The 18,995-nt window shown below is 37.7% G+C and overlaps 1 protein-coding gene across 1 annotated transcript; it reads left to right on the forward strand.

Moving 5' to 3' along the window:
- The first annotated feature begins 13,975 nt into the window (after positions 1–13,975).
- Positions 13,976–17,772, forward strand: LOC139898950 (probable protein phosphatase 2C 23). The gene is made up of 4 exons (XM_071881755.1): positions 13,976–15,794; positions 15,874–15,987; positions 16,604–16,868; positions 17,378–17,772. Exons 1-4 carry the CDS (start codon positions 14,187–14,189, stop codon positions 17,491–17,493), a joined length of 2,103 nt encoding a protein of 700 aa, XP_071737856.1. The 5' UTR covers positions 13,976–14,186; the 3' UTR covers positions 17,494–17,772.
- The last annotated feature ends 1,223 nt before the right edge of the window (positions 17,773–18,995 follow it).

Genomic DNA, 18,995 nt, shown 5'->3' on the forward strand with positions numbered 1-18,995 from the left:
AGGTTGGTGAGTTCATAGTTTTAATGTTGCGCATAATCTGTATATAAAGGTGAATCACAAGTTTTCAGTTGTTTCATCCAGAAACATTTATCAAAATATTCTACAAGATTGAGCACCCTGGTAACTAAACTTAAAGTATATATAATTTGTACCCTTTGTATAATCATCTTAATAATACACGCAAACCAACGTGTACACTTCTCAAATAGCATACGTCCATTAAAAGGCTAGTGCTCTAGCCCGGACGGGGATATCAAGCCCTATGGATCCATATACTACTACTCGCGCCCACCAGTTCTTATAACCGACAGTTACTAGTTACCAAAGCTAAGGGATTTACGGTTCAAACTCAGTGTAGAATTTAATACGTACTTGTATCCATTGCGTTTAAAATAAAGTGCATGTATTCTCAGTCCAAAAATATAGATTGCAAAAGCAATTAAAAAGGGAGCAAATGAAACTCACCTTAGCAGCACATAAGGTCATTCATCAAAAAGTGACCGTAACTCGAAATGCAAGATTAACCGTAGATCTCAACCTAGAGAACATATGTTGGTCAATACATGTCTAATAAACTAGGTTGGGTTATAGTGTATCACAATCCTAATGCTCGAGATCGACATACAAAAGTTATCAAAAGTCATTTCAAAAAGTCAATTTTGACAATTGTTCAACAAAACGATACGTGCCTTATATAAGGATTCATTTACTTGGCTAGTAGTATTTTATCAATCTCATAAACAGGTTGTTTAAATATTAATTACAGATTTAAAAGCAATTTCAATTAACGTCAATTATAATTCAGTTGGCCATATCTTTTGATTCGTTCATCGAAATTACGCGATTTCTAAATGAAAAGTTATTGATTTTTCACCAGCTTTCCGAAAACATGTATATCATATACCTTTTACCAGTAATATATGTATTTAATTCGTGATTCATTATAAACTATTTAACGACGAAATTTAGCATACAAGCATGTATAAATATATACTCGAGCACTAGACATGTATACACTATTAATATATAAAAGATAAGATATGAATGCTCACGTATCAATATTGAGATTCAATATTGCAGGAAAGTACGTAGACGCAACAGAGATGATAAATACTAGGTTTGACTTGCGAACAATACCCATGAACATTACCCATAACCTCCATAGCTATAACCCATAATTTCCTTAGTTCTATCCCGTTTGAAGCTTGTTTTGAAAGTGACACGCTCATGACCTCGTCGTAATATTTTATGTATAATATTACTAAAAATATTAAGATTAATAATAATAATAATCTTAATAATAATATAATAATAATAATAATAATAATAATAATAATAATAATAATAATAATAATAATTATAATTATTATAATTAAATACTTACAGAGTAATATAGGTGTAAAAGAATTCGAGCAGAAACTGGACTTTTATAGGCAACTTTTTGAAATCTGATGCCCATGCGATCGCATGGGTTTTATGCCTATTTCTCATGCGATCGCATGGCCGTCAGATCCAGCTCACATATTTTTTGTTTTCTTGTTTGTCGACATAATTAAATATAATATATATAATTTAAATAATTAATTATATATTATATTAAATTCATGTGCATAGTTGACTTGTAATTTTCGTTCCGATGACTCGTACGTTGTCACTCGACTTATGTCCCGGTTCTGGTTTCTCGAACGCATTTTCGTACGCTTAGAAAACTCGCAATTTACGTTTTGTGACTCGTACCTTTGTCAAAATATAGTCTTAAATTATCAATAAACTATATCATTCTAAGTGTATCTTAAACTTTCGAGTGTTTTGGTCATTTACTTCTATAAATCATTGTCTCACTATTTGTTAATATATATATATAATAACAAATCATTTTATGAACAAGTTAATATATATTTTCAACATTCTTAAACACGTTTTAAATATACGTCGCAAGTTATTCATACAATTAATATTCCAACTTTTCATATATATTCAAATAAATATTTAAACCAATAAGTTTAATGTACGGTATCAAACAATTAATACATTGTTACGTTTTCAAGTTATAGTATATATATATATATGTATCTATATACATATAATTGTTCGCGAATCGTCAAGAACAACCGAAAGGTATTTGAATATATGAAAGTAGTTCAAAAATTTTGAGATTCAGTTTTACAGACTTTGCTTATCGTGTCAGAAATATTAATCATACAAAGATTAAGTTTAAATTTGGTCAGAAATTTCCGGGTCATCACACAATCGTACAAGGGAATGGTGCTCGCGAAAGACCATCAGAGTTCACAACGTCCATTAGTGTACTTAACACCGCGTATCACTAACCCCCGGGTGGCATCTTAACACCTCGATACTTCACCCCGGATGGTGTCTTAACACCTCGACACTTCACCCGTCATATTTCTTAGAGTGGCATCTTAACACCTCGATGCTTCACCCCGGGTGGTGTCTTAACACCTCGACATTTCACCCGTCATATTTCTTAGAGTGGCATCTTAACACCTTGATGCTTCACTCCTTCATAATTCCCGGAGTGGTGTCTTAGCACCTCAACACTTCACTCGTCACGTGAAACGTGGTGTCTTAGCACCTCGAAACTTCACATCTCACGCTACACAAATAAATACATTATATACTACACATATAATTATTCCACTCACCTCGTGAACTTGAGCATTACAAACCATGCGCGAAATCTCCACCAAACGCAACCGAGCAAGCTTTTACCTATAATGCGCATATAGGTTTATAACACAACCAACATACATTCTCTACAAGAGAATTTGACTCCAACACTCTTAAGCAAGTGTTTCTACCTACCTCAACAACCCGCCCATTTAGACACCTAAAATGGACTTCACCAATTACCACTACATGTGGTAATTCTGACCCATTCAAACAAGTATAACTTAACCCAAATTATACTTGACACCAATTAGACCAACTTAGGCCTTAACACTAAATTAATACTTAGGTAGTAATTATTTCAAACGCCAATTACACCAAAAACACCAACGCGTGCAATATTGACCTATATCGCTTTTAACCACGTTTGACTTATGTTAAAATGTCATTTTAACCCAAAATCACTTCCTACGATTACTTTCATTCAAAAATGCCATTTAACACTTAACAAAAGTGTTTAACATCCATTTAATCCAAAATTAGTGTCATCATCAAGTTTGACCCAATTCAATTTACCCATTTTGACCAAAGTCATAAAAACGCCTATAATCACTAACGGTTAGTGATTATATTTCCAAAACACCAATTAATACCTAAATCAAGTATTTACATACTTGATTCATCAAAACTTGACTCAAAACTCATTTTGACACCAAACCAAAGTCAACACCCATTTTGACTAGCAACCATGTTCTTAAGAACACTAAAATCACCAATACACTTACAAACTAGTGACTAACACCCAAAACCATGACAAATACTTCTAAATTCGTCATCAAACCCTAAACCCACAATAATCGGGTTTACTTACATATTACATACAATAAAACCCCCAATTTCATGAGAAATGGGGTTTATAACCCTAACTAGCTCAACCCCCATACATGAACAAGAACCTTAAATAAATAAATTCGGAGATAGAACTTACCAACACTACCACAATGTAGCCGTGAATAAGGTGAACAACTTTAACTCTCGCGACTTCTCCCGATTCACTCTTCTTTTCCTCAAACTAAGCTCTCTCTCTCTCTCTCTCTCTCTCTCTCTCTAAAATGGGTTCCTCTCTCTAGAAATGGATGAGAGTGTTTGAGAAGGTGAAATGAGGATAAGAATGAGATTGGATCAGTTTTAGCGGCTCAAAACCGACCCCCAAGTGAAAAGACTCAACTACCCCTCATTAAAACTCAAAATATCAAGAAAATCTCCAAAAATACGTTCCAGCCGCAATTTGCGCCTCCTGGCCGCAAATTACGGCCGGGCCACAAAAGTGGCCGCAAGAATACGCCCATTTGGGTGCTGAAGAACCCCAGCCAGCCGAAAATTGCGCCTACCAGCCGCAATTTGCGCCTGGTCCATTTTTCGCATTTTTTTCTGACACTTGTTTTGGTCGTAACTTTTAAATCGTAGCTCCGTTTTTTATGAATCAAATATCGTTGAAAACGTAATAAGGTCTACTTTCCAATGGTAAGGTTATAAAACATTAACTCAAACTTTATTTGGGGTCAAAAGATACGATTACATACCTTGTAACTCAAATGACGTCCACAATAACGTGTAACTGAAAAACGGGATGTTACAACTCTCCCCCACTTAGCCTGAATCACGTCCCTGTGATCCTCATCGTTTACCAAGAGGTAAGTACTCCAAAGCCTTCTCACTTACCTACAACTAGGAACCACGCCTCACGATCCCACGAAACACAACCAAGTCTTCCATTAATCCAAATCGAGAAGGATTCATGCCGCATCAAAACTTCGTATTTCAACGACTAGTAAACCAGCCCATCGAGAATGCAATCTGAAACAAGAACCAACTTCCCCCGTCTCCAACACCGGGTCATTACTTCAACGAAGAAATTTTGGTATCACTGAATAATCACACTAGGAACACAAACTTTCGCATCATTCGATCCGCACACGACCATCAGTCTTTGGATTAATCCAGGATGACAATAATACACCATGTTCTAAACAAATCATCAACACTCGACATAGGGTTTTTACTCCAAACCCTACAACACAACCACACAAGACGGCTTCATAGTACTAGCATGGAAACTATTCGTGTACTAGTATCCTGCCAATAGTGAATTATCATCACAACAAATTCACAATTCACCACACGACCTACAAAATATTCACCAATGCCGGGTGAATCCTCCAGCCTAGACCGTCCGTTAAGGATGGTCACGACATTTTAATGCAACCCACGGGTCACATCACCAGGGAACGCACCCTCGCAAACAAACAACATCAGCGTGCCTCAATGTGAGACAATCAGAACTGACACTCCCCGCCTCACAATCCTCCATAAAGTGAAATAATCCACTGACAATTTCCACGATCACTTTTCCAGACAGGGAAAATTCAGTGTCCTTCGCGATATTGAACTCGTACCCATTCAATAATATTGAACTCGTACCCATTAAATAATACTATCCGCGCAGGGTAAGGGTGCGCGCCACGCACCATGCCTGCGACAGATTTCTGTCTTTTTCTATTTTGAGTTAAATGAAGGGCATTTTGGTCTTTTCACTTGAGGACGGATCTCAGGCCATATCAGCTGTTTTGGATCCAATTTTGGATCACTTTCACATTCATTCAACACTCTCATCCATTCTTAGAGAGAGAGAGATTTCTAGAGAGAGGTTTGGGGTTTTGGAGAAGAAGAAGCTTGAATCGATCAAAAGCTCGAGTGTTAAAGTTGTTCACCTCGTTCCTAAGTATGTTTTGGTTGTTGTGGTAAGTTCTAACTCTAAATTTCAATGTTTGATTTGATATTCAAAGTTAGGGTTTGAACTTGAATTGTAGAGAAACCCATTTAAAATCTTGAAGTGAGTTCATTGGTGATAGTAATCGGGTTAATTGTTGTTGTTGGTGGGTTTTGGGTTGGAAACTGACTTGACCATGATTAGGACTTGTAATTGGGTTTAATCACTAGGCTTGGTGATTATGGAAGTGTTGGAACCCATTTTAGTGTATTTGAAAGACTAATTTTGAAATGAGTCAAAATTAGGGTTTATGATTGATTTTGAGAATGATAAGTGTTTAACACTTATGATTGGGTTAAATTGGCATATTAGGACCATTGTCACTAGTGTTAGTGATTATTGGTTAGTTTGGGCGCGGTTTGTGCTTGGAATTGCGATGGGTTAAAATTGCACTAAGTGTCGATTGGAGTTGGTTTGTAAATCCACTCTAAGTGTGCTGTTTGTATTGTGATAATGGAATAGGTACTTTCCATTAGCGAGTTGTGGATTATTCGGTAGCACTCTTCAAGACGACAAGGTGAGTGTTAATATCCTATGTACATATGTATGTGTAGGATGGATGCGGGTCGGGTGAAGTGGTTCTCGGTTATAGAGCTCACTTCACATGTAGGTGAATTTGATGGACTTATGTAATAGGTCCAATTGACATGGTTGTGCGTTTTGATTGACCACCTTTAGTGAGGTGCACACTTTGTGTATACGTTATCACATGTGCTTGTGATGTGGATTATATAACCCCAATGGCGAAGGGTTGATATTAAGTTGTGAATTGGATAACCCCAATGATGTGGATTTTTATAAATCCCGGGACCTTGGGTTTTGATTCGGGAAGTGAATCACGTGTGGATGCGGATTCACGATGACGCGTGTAGTTTGGTCATCTTATTGAGGTAATGATCTCGTGTGGTTGCGGATTTACTAAGGCTCGTGTAGTTTGGCCAACCTCGATGTTGTTGTGTTATTGAAGATAGTAGTCTCGTGTGGATGCGGATTTACTAAGGCTCGTGTAGTTCGGCCAATCTTCATTTGATATTGGGTTAAGGGGTTAACCTTGGGCGGTATTATGCTTTGTTATACATATGGATATTGTTGTATTGTTGTGTTGTAGCTAACCCTCCGGGTGTAGCTTATTGGCGTGGTACATATCGTCGTTGGTGTACTCACATTGTTGATATCGTTAGCTTGTTGTATAGAGATTGTACGGTATGCTTAGATTAGCTTGCCTTTATGCATGGATTCCGGTATGTGTTATTTGATTATTATTGTGTGGCGTGTCCATTTTATGCATATATATGTATGTAGTATATTCTCTCTCAGTAAGTGTTAGCTTACCCTCTCGTTGTTTATATTTTTATAGATTTGCATGAATGTGGTGGCTCGGGTAAGCGTGGGAACTAGTGGACTCGCGTAGTTGCTTGGAAGACGTGCTTTTGGATTTGATTAGGATTGGGTAGCGTATCCCCAATCACCATGCTTGATCTTTATTTTGTGTTAAAACTCACGTGGTCATAATCTTGTATTTTGTACGAAAGTCATAAAATGGCCGATGTGGGCCCGGTGTCGTAAAACTCTTTTTATTATTAGAACGTGTTAGTTTTATCTAATATTATATGTTGTGAAAAGCGTTTCGTCTAAAAGTGTCGGGAAGTGAGAGATCTTTAAATGAAAATTGGAAAATTTGGACAGCAAGCTGTCAGGCCTTGTGCGCGCCGCGCACTTATGGGGCTGCGCGCCGCGCACCCATTCTTTTTTTAAAAAAAATATTTCTTGCATATTCGGTTGGATAACGGGTTGGGTCGTTACAAGTGGTATCAGAGCATGGTCTAAGGGATTTAGACGACTTGAGATAGGTGCCTAGACTTAGACTTTTGTGTGTGCTTATTTGTTGCGGGACTTGTAGGAGTACGGGTCGGAATGAGAATTTGGTTAGTGCCTTAATTGTAGGTGGACTAACGTTTATATTAATATACTTTTGCGTTGTGTTTGTGTTTATGTTTGCGTTTGCGAATATCATCAAGCAAGATGGTCGTGGTACTAACGAGTGGATGCGACGTGTTCGCGTTAATGACTAGCTATCATTAATACGGGTACAACTCGTGTCTAACAAGTGATGTAAGACGATTGTTGAGCAAGATGGGGCGATGTTGCGTGTGTGATTTTATAAGTTCGTGGTCTAATCGTTTTGCATTCTTTAGAATGACGACGCAAAAACAAATTCAAGACGAATGATGATGAGTTTAACGCTAGAGTTGCGGCCGCCGTTGCGGAGCAAATGGGTGCATTTCGAGAAGAAATGGATAGGAATTATTCCGAATTTCAAAGTAGTGGTGAAATGGAGCGTTGTGATAAGAGTTTCATGAGGACTAAACCCCCGATGTATGACGGGAAACCGGATCCTTTGGTTAGCATAACATGGATCTCGGATGTCGAAGGGTGTTTTCGCACTATTGCATGCCCTCCTGAGAAGAGGACAAGACTCGCTACTAGTTTGTTGCGGGGTAGGGCGAAGGATTGGTTAGATGGTAAAATCGATATTGTTGGTGGTGAACCGTTTATGGTTATCATGGGACGATTTTAAGAAGGAATTCTTCGAGGAGTTCCGGACACAAGCCGATTTGTCAGATTTGCGTGATGAGTTGCGAAATTTGCAACAAGGTTCTATGGATTTGAATACTCTCAAGACGACCTTTATGGCGAAGGCTCGTTTTTGCCCGGAGAATAAAGGACGAGATAGTTTGTTGATGGGGGATTTCTATCGAACTTTGAATGACGACTTGCGAAGCAAGATTAGCCTTGGTTAAGTGAACTCGTTCGAGGAGTTATTCGCCGTGGCTAGGGGATTTGAGTCGAATTGCAATCGATTGTTAGTGAACCTTCAAGTAAGAGAAGGGTTATTTCGTATGGTGCTCCAAGTAAGAGGACTAGGGGTACAAGTGTGAGCACGGGTGGTATACGGATGAGTATATCGGATTCTAGTGCGTCTAGGTGTTACAATTGTGGCGTGAGGGGGTCACAAGTCTTGGGAATGTTCGGTGCCAAAGGGTGATGGCACGGTGTGCTTCAATTGCCAAGAAGAAGGACATCGTAAGTCGAAGTGTCCCGAGTTAGCAGGGACGGGTGTGACGAGAAGACGTTAAGGTACTTTTCATTTTAATGTATATGTCCTTTGATTATTTATTATGTGCCGATGAGTTCGGGTTTGTTAAATGCCTTTGTTGTGCATAATATTGTTATGGGTGACGTTCCTAATGGAATTACCCTATGGTGACGTTTTGATTAATGGGCGAGGGGCGTAAGACTTGGTACAACCAAGAATTCCTTAGTGTTTGGGAAATGTTTCTACCAAGCCATGGGAATGGGCTTTGGTGTTCGACTGTTAAGCGCGTGTTCGCTTTTGTGTTGAGGATGGTGAATCATGTGGTTCATCGAGTGGATGGAACCCTGAAGACCGAGTGTTTGATCTCGATGTGTGTTGGTAATGGAGTCTACGTGATGCGATGTTAGGTGCCTATTTCATACCTACTAGCGTGGTATTCGACTCCGACGATATTGCGGTTACATTGTACTTAGGGTACCGGAGAGAAACCCTTAGGTACATGAGTGACTAGGTGGAAATTTGACAAGCTAGAGCAACCGGAAGATTGCAAGATTTAAAATTTGTGTAATTTGTGGTAAACTCTTCGTTTGAAGTGTTTAAGGATAGATTAAAATCCTTCGTGTGCTCAAGGTTGGAGCAAGGTAACGTGATGTGGTTATGGAAGTGGGGGAGTTTGAACTCTCGCACGAAGACGTTCTAGTGTTTTGATATTAGACGATGCTCGTATGGATTTGGAGCTAGCGTTGAGACCTACGTTGGTCGATTGTGGTACAAGTACGATTTGGAATAAATTGTACTTATGATTTTAGATTTAAATTATCACCGAGGTGGTAATGTGGTGAATCTCATTTAGAGATAATGGACGTGTTTGACGAGCAAGGTGAGATCCCTCGGTTAAGGCATGTGTGTGTCTGATTCTCTTCTAGAGAATTATTGTTTTGTGCCTATGTGTGATATAGGTGGTTCTTGCTGGAGTGTGGTGGCGTTGTGTACACGTACGTGTGATGCGTGTGCAAGGATTTCCAAGTGAGTGGAATGCTCCTAAGTATGAGTATATACTTGTTGTTTGGGGTGGATGGTTAGTGTATTCCGTTAGGATTCACTATCGTGTAGCAGTGCGCGATGTTACACTACTCGTTGTATGAGGCCAAAAGAGCGTGTGTTGATGGTTAGTGTATTCCGTTAGGATTCACTATGGTGTAGCAGTGCGCGATGTTACACTACTCATCGTTTGAGGCCAAAAGAGCGTGTGTGATGGGTGGGTTTAAAGTTCGGGCGTTGATACCACCCAAGGGACTAGTGATGCGTACTAGTGGCATCTGCGTGGCTAACGGTTCATTCGCGAGAATCGTTCCCTTTGGATTTTGGTTATGTGTTGGGAGTGGTGTTATATCGGCATGGTATAACATTATCGGGAAATGCGAGTACCGGTGGGAAATGAGAGTACCATTCCTGTGTTGAGATTTGGGAAGTGACTCACGTGTAGTTCGGATTCACAATGACATGTGTGGATACGGTCATTCTATTGGGATAGTGACTCTCGTGTAGTTCGGATTCACTAGGGCGCGTGTAGTTCGGCCAATCCCGATTGTTGTTGCGGTGGAGGTGGTGAGTCACGTGTGGTGCAGATTCACTAAGACACGTGTAGTTTCGGCCAACCTTCATGTGGTTAGTATTGAGAACTATTGGTTCTTTTATACACCAATGGTGGGGTCGTGAGGACCATGTTGTGTGATTAGTGATGCGATAGCCGTGTTTCGCTCACATGTTGTTACGGGTGTGACAATAGTTGATTTTGTACACCTTGGGATTAGCGTTGCCATAGTCTTTTTGGGCACTATTGGTTTTAGCCGTTTGCTTATGATGTACGATAGTTGCGTATTGGTCGTATTGCGGACTTCAAGGGATGTTTAGTGATAAGTGTTATCCGTAAGGATTCGTTTTGTTCAGGTCTTCATCATTCGGGTTGTTGACCTTAGGTTGAGACTTGGTTGCTTTTAGCATTGTACTTGATAAGGGTACGCTAAGGGATTGATATCTCGGTACGAGATTGTTTGAGTTTTTCTCGATGTGAGGGATTGAGCAAGTTTTAGTGCTCGGATGTGTGGATTTGATAAATCGCGAATGACGATTTAGTGTTGAAGGCGATTCATTGGGAAGAAATGCCTAGAGGAGTTGGAAGAACACGTGATGATTCCATGTATGCTAAGCGATTGTAGTAGACTTCGAATGTTGTGTACATTGCATGTCCCCTAATGCATGCAAGTGTGTATTTGGTAAATGGGATAATCTTCGGATTAACGATAAATGTGGCGGAAGTCGTATTGGAACGCATATTTGAGGACCATAGAGTGTGGGTCCGGTTGGTTAAGTGACGAGGATCACGAAGACGTGATCGATTCTAAGTGAGGGAGAGTTGTAAGACCCTAATATTTATTGTACATAGAGTATTTATGGTGTACATTAAGTGTGAAGCGTGGAACAAATTACAAACTAGCGGGCTATTCTAACCCTTGTGCGTGCCGCAGAGGGTAAGGGTGCGCGCCGCGCACCATGCCTACGACAGATTTATGTCTTTTTCTATTTTGAGTTAAATGAAGGGCATTTTGGTCTTTTCACTTGAGGACGGATCTCAGGCCATATCAGCTGGTTTGGATCCAATTTTGGATCACTTTCACATCCACTCAACACTCTCATCCATTCTTAGAGGGAGAGAGATTTCTAGAGAGAGATTTGGGGTTTTGGAGAAGAAGAAGCTTGAATCGATCAAAAGCTCGAGTGTTAAAGTTGTTCACCGCGTTCCTAGCTACGTTTTGGTTGTTGTGGTAAGTTCTAACTCCGAATTTCAATGTTTGATTTGATATTCAAAGTTAGGATTTGAACTTGAATTGTAAAGAAACCCATTTAAACTCTTGAAGTGAGTTTATTGGTGCTAGTAATCGGGTTTATTATTGTTGTTGGTGGGTTTTGGGTTGGAAACCGACTTGGCCATGATTAGGACTTGTAATTGGGTTTAATCACTAGGCTTGGTGATTATGGAAGTGTTGGAACCCATTTTAGTGTATTTGAAAGACTAATTTTGAAATGAGTCAAAATTAGGGTTTATGGTTGATTTTGAGAATGATAAGTGTTTAACACTTATGATTGAGTTAAATTGACATATTAGGACCATTGTCACTAGTGTTAGTGATTATTGGTTAGTTTGGGCGCGGTTTGTGCTTGGAAGTGCGATGGGTCGAAATTGCACTAAGTGTCAATTTGAGTTGGTTTGTAAATCCACTCTAAGTGTGTTGTTTGTATTGTGATAATGGAATAGGTACTTTCCATTGGCGAGTTACGGATTATTCGGTAGCACTCTTCAAGACGACAAGGTGAGTGTTAATATCCTATGTACATATGTATGTGTAGGATGGGTGCAGGTCGGGTGAATTGGTTCTCGGTTATAGAGCTCACTTCACATGTATGTGGATTTGATGGACTTGTGTAATAGGTCCAATTGGCACGGTTGTGCGTTTTGGTTGACCACCTTTGGCGAGGTGCACACTTTATGTGTACGTTATCACATGTGCTTGTGATGTGGATTATATAACCCCAATGGCGAAGGGTTGATATTGAGTTGTGAATTGGATAACCCCGATGATGTGGATTTTTATAAATCTCGGGACCGTGGATTTTGATTTGGAAAGTGAATCACGTGTGGATGCGGATTCACGATGACGCGTGTAGTTCGGTCATCTTATTGAGGTAGTGATCTCGTGTGGTTGCGGATTTACACGATGACGCGTGTAGTTCGGTCATCTTATTGAGGTAGTGATCTCGTGTGGTTGCGGATTTACTAAGGCTCGTGTAGTTCGGCCAACCTCGATGTTGTTGTGTTATTGAAGATAGTGGTCTCGTGTAGATGCGGATTTACTAAGGCTCGTGTAGTTCGGCCAATCTTCATTTGGTATTGGGTTAAGGGGTTAACCTTGGGCGGTATTATGCTTTGTTATATATATGGATATTGTTGTATTGTTGTGTTGTAGCTAACCCTCCGGGTGTAGCTTATTGGCGTGGTACATATCGTCGTTGGTGTACTCACATTGTTGATATCGTTAGCTTGTTGTATAGCGATTGTACGGTATGCTTAGATTAGCTTGCCTTTATGCATGGATTCCGGTATGTGTTATTTGATTATTATTGTTTGGCGTGTCCATTTTATGCATATATATGTATGTAGTATATTCTCACTCACTAAGCGTTAACTTACCCTCTCGTTGTTTATATTTTTATAGATTTGCATGAATGTGGTGGCTCGGATAAGCGAGAGAACTAGTGGAATCGCGTAGTTGCTTGGAAGACGTGCTTTTGGATTTGATTAGGATTGGGTAGCGTATCCCAAATCACCATGCTCGGTCTTTATTTTGTGTTAAAACTCACGTGGTCGTAATCTTGTATTTTGTACGAAAGTTGTAAAACGGCCGATGTGGCCCGGTGTCGCAAAACTCGTTTTATTATTGGAACGTGTTAGTTTTATCTAATATTATATGTTGTGAAAAGCGTTTCGTCTAAAAATGTCGGAAAGTGGGAGATCTTTAAATGAAAATTGAAAAATTTGGACAGCAAGCTGTCAGGCCTTGTGCGCGCCGCGCACTTATGGGGCTGCGCGCCGCGCACCCCTTCTTTAAAAAAAAATAAAAATAAATCTTGCGTATTCGGTTGGATAACAGGTTGGGTCGTTACATATTGTTATTATTATTATTATTATTATTATTATTATTATTATTATTATTATTATTAAATCAATCACATAATTTTTTACTTGATTATTGTTTAAATTTTTTTTATTATAAATTAATTACGTAACTCATTGTTTAATAACTGTTTTATTGTTATTATATATAGTTTTTTCTATTTTATTAAATAGTTTGTACCAATCGTTGATGTACGTCTCACTTTATTGATTGAGCATTTGTGTCTTTTCTCTCGACAAGACGAAAAATAAAACAAAAAATGATGAATAATTACTTCAACGCTTATTACAAATCAACCATATAACTATTTTTGATCCTTCCTCGATAAAACGAAAAATAAAAAAATGATAAATAATTACTTTTCAATAATTAGCTATGTAATTAATGTTAATTAAAGGTGAAGAATCGATGCAAAGTCAGGTCGCCCAATTAATTTTATTTAAGGGATGATTAATATGAAATTGAAACGTGATGAACTAACTACTTGTCAAACTCTAGAATAGAAAGTGAGCTACACGCTCCATATGTGCAAATGGGATTACTCAAACTCACAAATGACACCAATACACATCTGTAGGTTTTAGTCAACGCTCTCTCGTACACACACATAGTATAGTAGTGAACGAAAAGGAAAAAAGATGACAGAATTTAATTTTGTTTTTATGATTTCAACATCTTCAAACCTCTAAAGTCAACGCCTTCTCTCTATCATTAATCCATCCACCTTCTTCATTTCTACTTTCTTCTTTCAATATCTTCAAACCAAAATTCCATCTTTTTCAATCTGTTGACCTTTTTACAAAGATTCAAACAAAACCCAAGAATAAAAATCAAATCTTTTTATTGGGTTGATGAATTAATTCTTGTTTTTTCGGATAAAAATAAAAGGTTATCCATGGGTAACGGAGTTGGGAAGTTAACGGTGTGTTTCAGCGGAGATCATATTGTTCACAACCGGAAAGACACGGCAGCGGTGGTTTCCGACCCGTTAGATGATTTGGGTCATTCTTTTTGCTACGTACGACCCGACCCGAATCATTTATCTTCATCAAAAGTCTATTGTTCAGAGGAAACGACAACATTCCGATCAATTTCCGGTGCATCAGTTTCTGCAAACACATCAACACCACTTTCAACATCTTTAATTGATCTTTATTCATATAATTCAATAGATAAAGCTTCAGCTTTTGAAAGCACCACATCATTTGCTTCAATCCCACTTCAACCTCTGCCTCGAAATTCAATAAATTCAGGTCCTTTATTACAATCGGGTCAGGTTCCTTATTCGGGTCCTATTGAAAGAGGGTTTCTTTCTGGTCCGATTGAACGTGGGTTTCAATCGGGTCCACTTTTTTCGGGTCCAATTGAAAAGGGTAATCAAGATCAGTTCCACAGAAGCTATTCTCATGCGGGATTTGGGTACAAACGTAGATCAAGAAAGCGATCGTTGATTCGGGTCATACAAAGAGCGATTTCTCGGACTTTTGTGACCCGTGGGCAAAACTCGGTTGTCGCCCCAATTAAAAATATGGGGCCTTCAAAAGATCCAGATTGGGTTGTTCGATCAGCTGAGAAAAACAATGAATTGACGATTAGTAGTGTTAATTTGAGTAGTGAAAATAGTTTTCTTGATGATGATGATTGTTTGACTCAAAGTCAAAATCTTCAATGGGCTCAGGGCAAAGCTGGTGAAGATCGAGTACACGTGGTTGTTTCAGAGGAACATGGATGGGTTTTTGTTGGTATTTATGATGGGTTTAATGGTCCTGATGCACCTGATTATTTGTTATCAAATTTATATCCAAATGTTCATAAAGAATTAAAAGGTTTGTTGTGGGATGATAAAGAACTTGATACCACAAATTCAAGTTCTTTAGTGAAACAATTAGATGTTATCGAATCGAGTATTGATGATCAACCTCAACGAAATGAGAAACAAAAGCGTATTGATCTACAAGAGAGTTATCCTAGTGGACTTGTCGAATTTGAGACTAATTCAAATAAAAAAATGAGTAAGAATTCGAGAGGTAGGAGTCGATTGGCGTCAAAGAAATGGGAAGATAATCATAGGAGATGGAAGTGCGAATTCGATCGAGAGAGATTAGAATTGGATAGGAGATTAAAGGAACAATTGAATTCAAATGGGTCGAATTCGATTAATCATTCGGATGTTTTAAAAGCATTATCACAAGGGTTAAAGAAAACAGAGGAATCTTATTTCGGTGTTGCGGATCAAATGCTTAATGAGAATCCAGAACTTGCTTTAATGGGTTCATGTGTTCTTGTTATGTTAATGAAAGAAGAAGATGTTTATATCATGAATGTTGGAGATAGTAGAGCGGTTTTAGCGCAAAAGCCTGAACCCGAACTTTGGAGACAAGATCTTGAAAGAATAAAAGAGGAAACATTATATGATCTTGAGGATTTTGATACTGATGTTAACACTAATCCTACATTAACTGCTTGTCAACTTACAATGGATCATAGTACCTCCATTGAGGAGGTATACATCATAACCTAAGTCTTGTTTTATTGTTCTTTTGACGTTAAATTCGTTGTTTTAATCGTTTGATTGTTTGTAGGAAGTAAAACGAATAAAGGGTGAACACCCTGATGATTCTTGTGCGGTGATGAATGATCGTGTTAAAGGATCGCTTAAGGTCACTCGAGCTTTTGGCGCTGGCTTTCTCAAACAGGTAGTTGACCATTCTCTTGTAGTTGATAAAATTAATATGCGTTACGTTATGAGGTTTTCATGTGTGGGTTACCAGGGAGCAGTAGCGGATCTAGGAATTTTTTTCGACGGGTGCAAAATATTAAAATTTTGGAAAAAACAAAATAACGGGGGCAGAACGTTGACTTTTAACATATAAATCCACTAAATGTCAAACTTTAACGTATAAATACACTGATAAAAAATTGGGTCGTCGGGTCGGCCGACCGGGTTGATCCTTCATATGTCCGCGCCTACCCGGGTGGGCGAATATTTTTAACTCTGTACGTAACCTATCTGAATCAGTCTCACATATTGATATGTATTTAGTATAAAGTAATGTATATCAATTCGTTATGGCCTATGAGTGCCAAATAAAGTCATTTTTGTTTTTGGTTCAAGAAACCAAAATTGGGTGTTTGAATATTCCAACAAAGTTAACTCTTGAATAATTTTTTTTTTAATGTTTGTTGTTAACATCATAATGATTAAAAAGTACGCTTATCAATAAGGAAGGATAATAAAGATGAGTCGAATTTTGTTTTGAATTTTATTCTTTGATAGCAATTGATTATGATTTGTTTCTTGAATTACTTCAGCCTAAATGGAACGATGCACTGTTAGAGATGTTTAGGATCGATTATGTGGGAAATTCGCCATACATAAACTGTCTTCCGAGTCTTTATCATCACAGATTAGGGCCGAGAGATCGGTTCTTGATATTATCTTCAGACGGGCTTTATCAGTACTTCACAAACGAGGAGGCCGTTTCTGAAGTCGAGCTCTTTCTTCAATGGTCACCAGATGGCGACCCCGCTCAGCATCTAATCGAAGAAGTTTTGTTTCGTGCAGCCAAAAAAGCTGGTAATTAACATTAACATTTTTATCTTTTAACGGGTCAAACGGGTAACGCGCATAAAGGTGTTGTACAATTCAGAAGAAGTTAAAATTATCTCAAAAATGTTATAGTTTATAGGATTTTGCTAACGACAGCCCTTCTGTCATTAACGTGCATAAAGGTGTTCTACAATTCAATAACCGTCACTTTAAAGTGAACATATATAATAAATTCTAATGTTTTAATGACGGCCCTTAGGGCTGTCGTAAGCAAAATACCAATTTTTTAACTACAGCCCTTATGGCTGTCATAAGCAAAATCCTAATTTTTATTACCATATGTGTGAATTGTATATTCAATTGACAAAAGGTGTTTTGGGTCAAGTGGTCAACCAGACCTGACCTATTCAACTTATACCAAATAGTTTCTTTTGCCCGGTAATCCAATTTGTGTGACCCACCCATTTGACTTTTGTATTATTAATCAGTAGTTTCTACAAAATGATTTTGATATTTTAAATTAATTGTACTTGTAGGCATAGATTTTCATGAGTTGCTTGAAATACCACAAGGGGATCGAAGGCGTTATCATGATGATGTTTCGATTATTGTTATTTCACTCGAAGGAAGGATATGGAGGTCGTGTGTGTGAATACTCAAGGCAACAAAAACCCGACGATATGTGACAAGAAAAACGAATGGGTTGCCCGTTTTGTAATTTTTTTTATTTTTAATTTTATTTTGATCTTGGTCACCTTATGTAACATTGCAATGAAGTTTAAGTCATCAAAAGAGGCTCTGTTGTGGAATGTAAGTTAGGTGATTAGGTTTTGTAAAGGTGTGAAAAACTTTACTCAATGTTAATTAAGTATAATTTTGTCGTATAAAGAAGCCATGAATTTTCTAATAAATGGTGAAAGGTTTTTATTCATTGTCATAGTGTTTCTTATTTGGTTTTTATGTTATGTACATATCTATGAACTTATGAAGAAATTGTACTTGATACTCTTGATGAATCGTTATGTACATATCTATGTGATTTAATCGTTTTTATCCATTTACATGCATTTTACATGCGGTATATCAAGTGATTGCCGTATTATTTTACATGAGGCTCGGGGGCTCGTCACCCCGTGTTTTTATTCGCTAGCGGGGATTCAATGTGGTTGTCGATAGGGAGGTTTTCTTTACGAACTAAAATTTTTTTTTGATAGTTTGTATTTGACATTAAAAAAAAAAAAAAAGGTTAGATACTATCAAAACAATAAATCCAGTTTAAGATTGGATTACTTGCTTCAGGGTGAATGCTACAATTAAGTCAAAAGATTTATATGAAAGCAAACAAGTCTTAAAAGTATAATTACTTATAAGCACATATTAATTAAAATGTTTGCTTGGTATTTAATTTTAGTACTAATTCTTATCTTTTAGGTGTGATTTGTTTCATCTTTGCATGACTTGGACTTAAAAGCATCTCTTTTTTGTCAATTATGTGACAAGATGTATTTGCAATGGAAAAACTGTGATAACAAGGACGTACTATAATGTAAACACAATTACCAAATGGATGGTAATATTTTTACAAGTTCACAGTAAAATGCAAAAACATATTAACATATTAATTCATAGTTTTGTTAAATTTATCATTTTTGATAATTTGTGATATGCAAGGAATCGAGTGCGCATACTCGTTGTCAATTTATTTCTAATATTTGTCTATTTTAGAACAAATTTCATCAAAATCATTTCATCTGGAAAAACTGATTTTGAAAACTATTCTTGAATTGCTTTAATTAGTTTAGAAGTGCAAGTATTTTGGATCCATGGCTAACAACTTGTGAATTGTGATATAATTTACCAAGGACTTGGTTTTAAGAAATGACATGACGCTTTGTAGTTTATAGTCCGAGTTTAATTAGCAATATGATATGATATAGTAAGTTTAAGTCTTAGTTTGTTTATGAATAGACAAATAACTAGTTGTGGAGCCCTCGCTTCGCGTCGGGGGCTCCGTTTTGAATGCGAGTTAAAAAAAAGTGTTGATCTATTTTGTAAAAAAAAAAAAATTCGACATCTAACATTGAAGGGTTGTTCCTTTGTGAAAGTTGCTTCTTTTAGCGTTCGGGGTTTTTTTTTTTAAAGTTAGTTGATCTA

The sequence above is a fragment of the Rutidosis leptorrhynchoides genome, chromosome 3, assembly GCF_046630445.1.
Source record: "Rutidosis leptorrhynchoides isolate AG116_Rl617_1_P2 chromosome 3, CSIRO_AGI_Rlap_v1, whole genome shotgun sequence".
Taxonomy (NCBI): Eukaryota; Viridiplantae; Streptophyta; class Magnoliopsida; order Asterales; family Asteraceae; genus Rutidosis; species Rutidosis leptorrhynchoides.